We start from the raw sequence: 2,856 nt of genomic DNA, 5'->3' as shown, positions 1-2,856 counted from the left end.
CGCTGCCAGAAACGTAAACTAAAGTGGTCAGGGATTTCCTGGTCAGCACCAGTGAGATCATGTGACATGGGCCCTCACTACCCCCCAAAGGAAGATGAGGTCATTCACCTGAGACCCTCTGCCTGTCCTCTAAGGGAAAGCGACCCTTTCCTTTTGCTAATGACTTCCTTGCTCACCCCCTCCTTCCTATAGAATCTTCCCATTCTGCACAGCTCCTTGGAGGTCACCTCTTACCTGCTGACTGGGTGCTGCCCGATTCATGAATCCTGTCATAAAGCCAATTAGATCTCCAAATGTGCTTGGCTGAACTTTTTTAACCCTTGAAAGACATGCCCATTGGCCCCAAAAGAAACCTCACACTCAGTAGCAATCCCTCCCCATTCTCCCTCCTCCATCACCTCTGACAACTGCTAATCTGCTTTTTGTGTCTCTGTGGATTTGCCTACTCTAGACATTTCACAGAAATGGAATCATGCATGGGGCCCCTGGGTGGCTCAGTTGGTTAAGCGTCTGACTTTGGCTCTGGTCATGATCTCACGGTGTGTGAGTTCAAGCCCCTTGCTGGGCTCTGTGCCGACAGAGTGGAGCTTGGAAACTGCTTCAGATTCCCTCTCTCTGCCTCTTCCCTGGTCACATTCTGTGTCTCTCTCTCAGAAATGAATATACATTAAAAAAATCTTTTTANAAACTGAGGGCTGATGGGGGGGGGGGGGAGGGGAAGGGGGGATGGGCATGGAGGAGGGCACTTGCGGGGATGAGCACTGGGTGTTATATGGAAACCAACCTGACAATAAACTATTTATAAAAAAATTCTTTTTAAGAAATGGAATTGTGCAATATTTGTCCTTTCATGCCTGGTTGCTTCCACTAAGCATAATGTTTTCAAGGTTCATCCAAGTCCTACCAGGTGTCAAGACTTCATTCTTTTTCATGGCCGAATAATGTCCCATTGTATGGACAGATCACATGGTGTTCATCCATTCATGCTGATGGGCAGTTCAACGCATTTTGCAAAGTAAGCGGCCCATGTACACAGCACTAGATCCAGAGATGGAACACAGCTCCCCACGAGCCCAATCATGCCCATCTCAGGAACTATTAACCCAATACTCCAGGGACAGCCATTCTCCGGACTTCCGTCAGCAGGGAGAAGCTCTGCCCACCCTTGACTTAGGGAGCCCCCAGCACATGGTCTTTCGTGTCGGGCTTCATCTGCTTGACACTACTTGGTGAGATTGACCCAAACTGTCTGTGGTTGTAGATGGTCCATTTCTCTTGCTGTGGGGGCTTCTCGAACTCCGTGGACCACATCTTGCAGGAGGGAACACCCTACATCATAACGCAAGACACACCTTTTTGTGTTTAACTGAAATTGTCCGAAGGGCTGTGCTGTCCAGTATGGGAGTCCCACTGGCTCCTGCCATGGGTGACATGGAAAATATGAATTGAGGTGTGCCATCAGTGGAAAATACAAACCAGATTTTGCAGACTTGGTGTGCCAAAAAGAATGCAAAAGTTCTTTAAAAAAATTTTTTTTTAAGTTTATTTACTTTGAGAGGAAAGAGAGTACACACAAGTAGGGGAGGGGCAGAGAGAAGGAGAGACAGTCCCAAGCAGGCTCCGAACCCAACTTGGGACTCAAACTCACAAACCGTGAGATCATGAAATGAGCTAAGATCAAGAGTCAGACACTTGGGGCGCCTGGGTGGCTCAGTCGGTTGAGCGTCCAACTTCGGCTCAGGTCATGATCTCATGGTTTGTGGGTTTGAGCCCCATGTCGGGCTCTGTGTTGACAGCTGGTTCAGAGCCTGGAGCCTCTTGTGGATTCTGTGTCTCCCTCTCTCTCTGATCCTCCCCTGCTCATGCTGTCTGTCTGTCTGTCTCTCTCTCTCTCAGAAATAAATAAAAAACATTAAAAAAAAAAAGAATGACACTTAACCGACTGTGCCACCCAGGTGCCCCAAGAATGCAAAAGTTCTCATGGATAATTTTTTTGTGTGGATTATAGGTCATTCAAGATAGTATTTTGAAATATACGGAGTTAAGTAACATAAAATGGTTAAAATTAATGTCTCCTGTTTCTCTTCCCTTTTTTAAAGGTGGCTATTGGGGATTTTTTAAATGACGTCAAGTGGCTCACATTATACTTCTATTGGACAGCACTTCCTTGGAATAATGCCCTTAACTGGTGCTGCACACTCTGACATTTTGTATTCTGCTGTATCTAGTTTATTTTGTTAAAAGTGTAGTTTTGACCTACACAATCAATTTTGAAAAATCAAAATGCAATTCCAGAGAAACTCCTGAACGCCAGGCACTGTGCTAAGCCCAGTGAGGAAACTGAGGCAGAGAGGGGTCAAGGACTGTGCTCAAGGCCACACATTGGTAGGTGTTAAGGGCTGGGATCAGGATCTGGGTGCTCACCACTTCCTTCCACGGCCTCCCGTTTTACTGCTCTCTTTGGGTTTGGCTGGGGCTTCACGGGTGATTTTGTCTAACGCCTCAGTGTTTCCAGATTTTCAACTACGACACCTGACGAGGGACTATTATCAGAACCGCTGTTGACACTGAGGCTCAGAGAGGTGAAGTAACTGCCCAGGCCCACGAGGTTGCATCCTCTGGTCTGTCCTCCTCGTGAGCGCCCCTGCCCCTCACTCACCCACCACCATGATGTTGAACTCAAACCCCATCTTCATGGCCTTGATCTTCAGTTGGTCCAGCACGGCCTCAATGCCCACGTAACCAAGCATCTCGCAGGGTGGGGTCCTGGGGCTGGAGGGTCTTGATGAGCAGGGGGAGGGGGACCGCCTCAGGGGGTCCATGAGGCCAAGGGCACAGCAATGTCTGTCATCCGGG

The 2,856-nt window shown here is 48.2% G+C and overlaps 1 protein-coding gene across 3 annotated transcripts in view; it reads right to left on the bottom strand.

Moving 5' to 3' along the window:
- SEPTIN12 (septin 12) overlaps positions 1 to 2,856 on the bottom strand; it is an 11,239-nt gene that overhangs the window by 7,794 nt on the left and 589 nt on the right. For all 3 annotated transcript variants that reach the window (XM_077762449.1, XM_077762450.1, XM_077762451.1), the window contains exon 2: positions 2,660 to 2,844. In XM_077762449.1, the coding sequence (XP_077618575.1) occupies positions 2,660 to 2,822 (163 nt within the window). In that variant the 5' untranslated portion in view covers positions 2,823 to 2,844. The remainder of the gene's footprint in view (positions 1 to 2,659; positions 2,845 to 2,856) is intronic.

This window comes from Crocuta crocuta, unplaced genomic scaffold (genome assembly GCF_008692635.1).
Source record: "Crocuta crocuta isolate KB4526 unplaced genomic scaffold, BGI_CrCroc_1.0 scaffold234, whole genome shotgun sequence".
Lineage (NCBI taxonomy): Eukaryota > Metazoa > Chordata > Mammalia > Carnivora > Hyaenidae > Crocuta > Crocuta crocuta.
The sequence above is the reverse complement of the archived record's forward strand: the minus strand, read 5'-3'. Positions and strand labels throughout refer to the sequence as shown.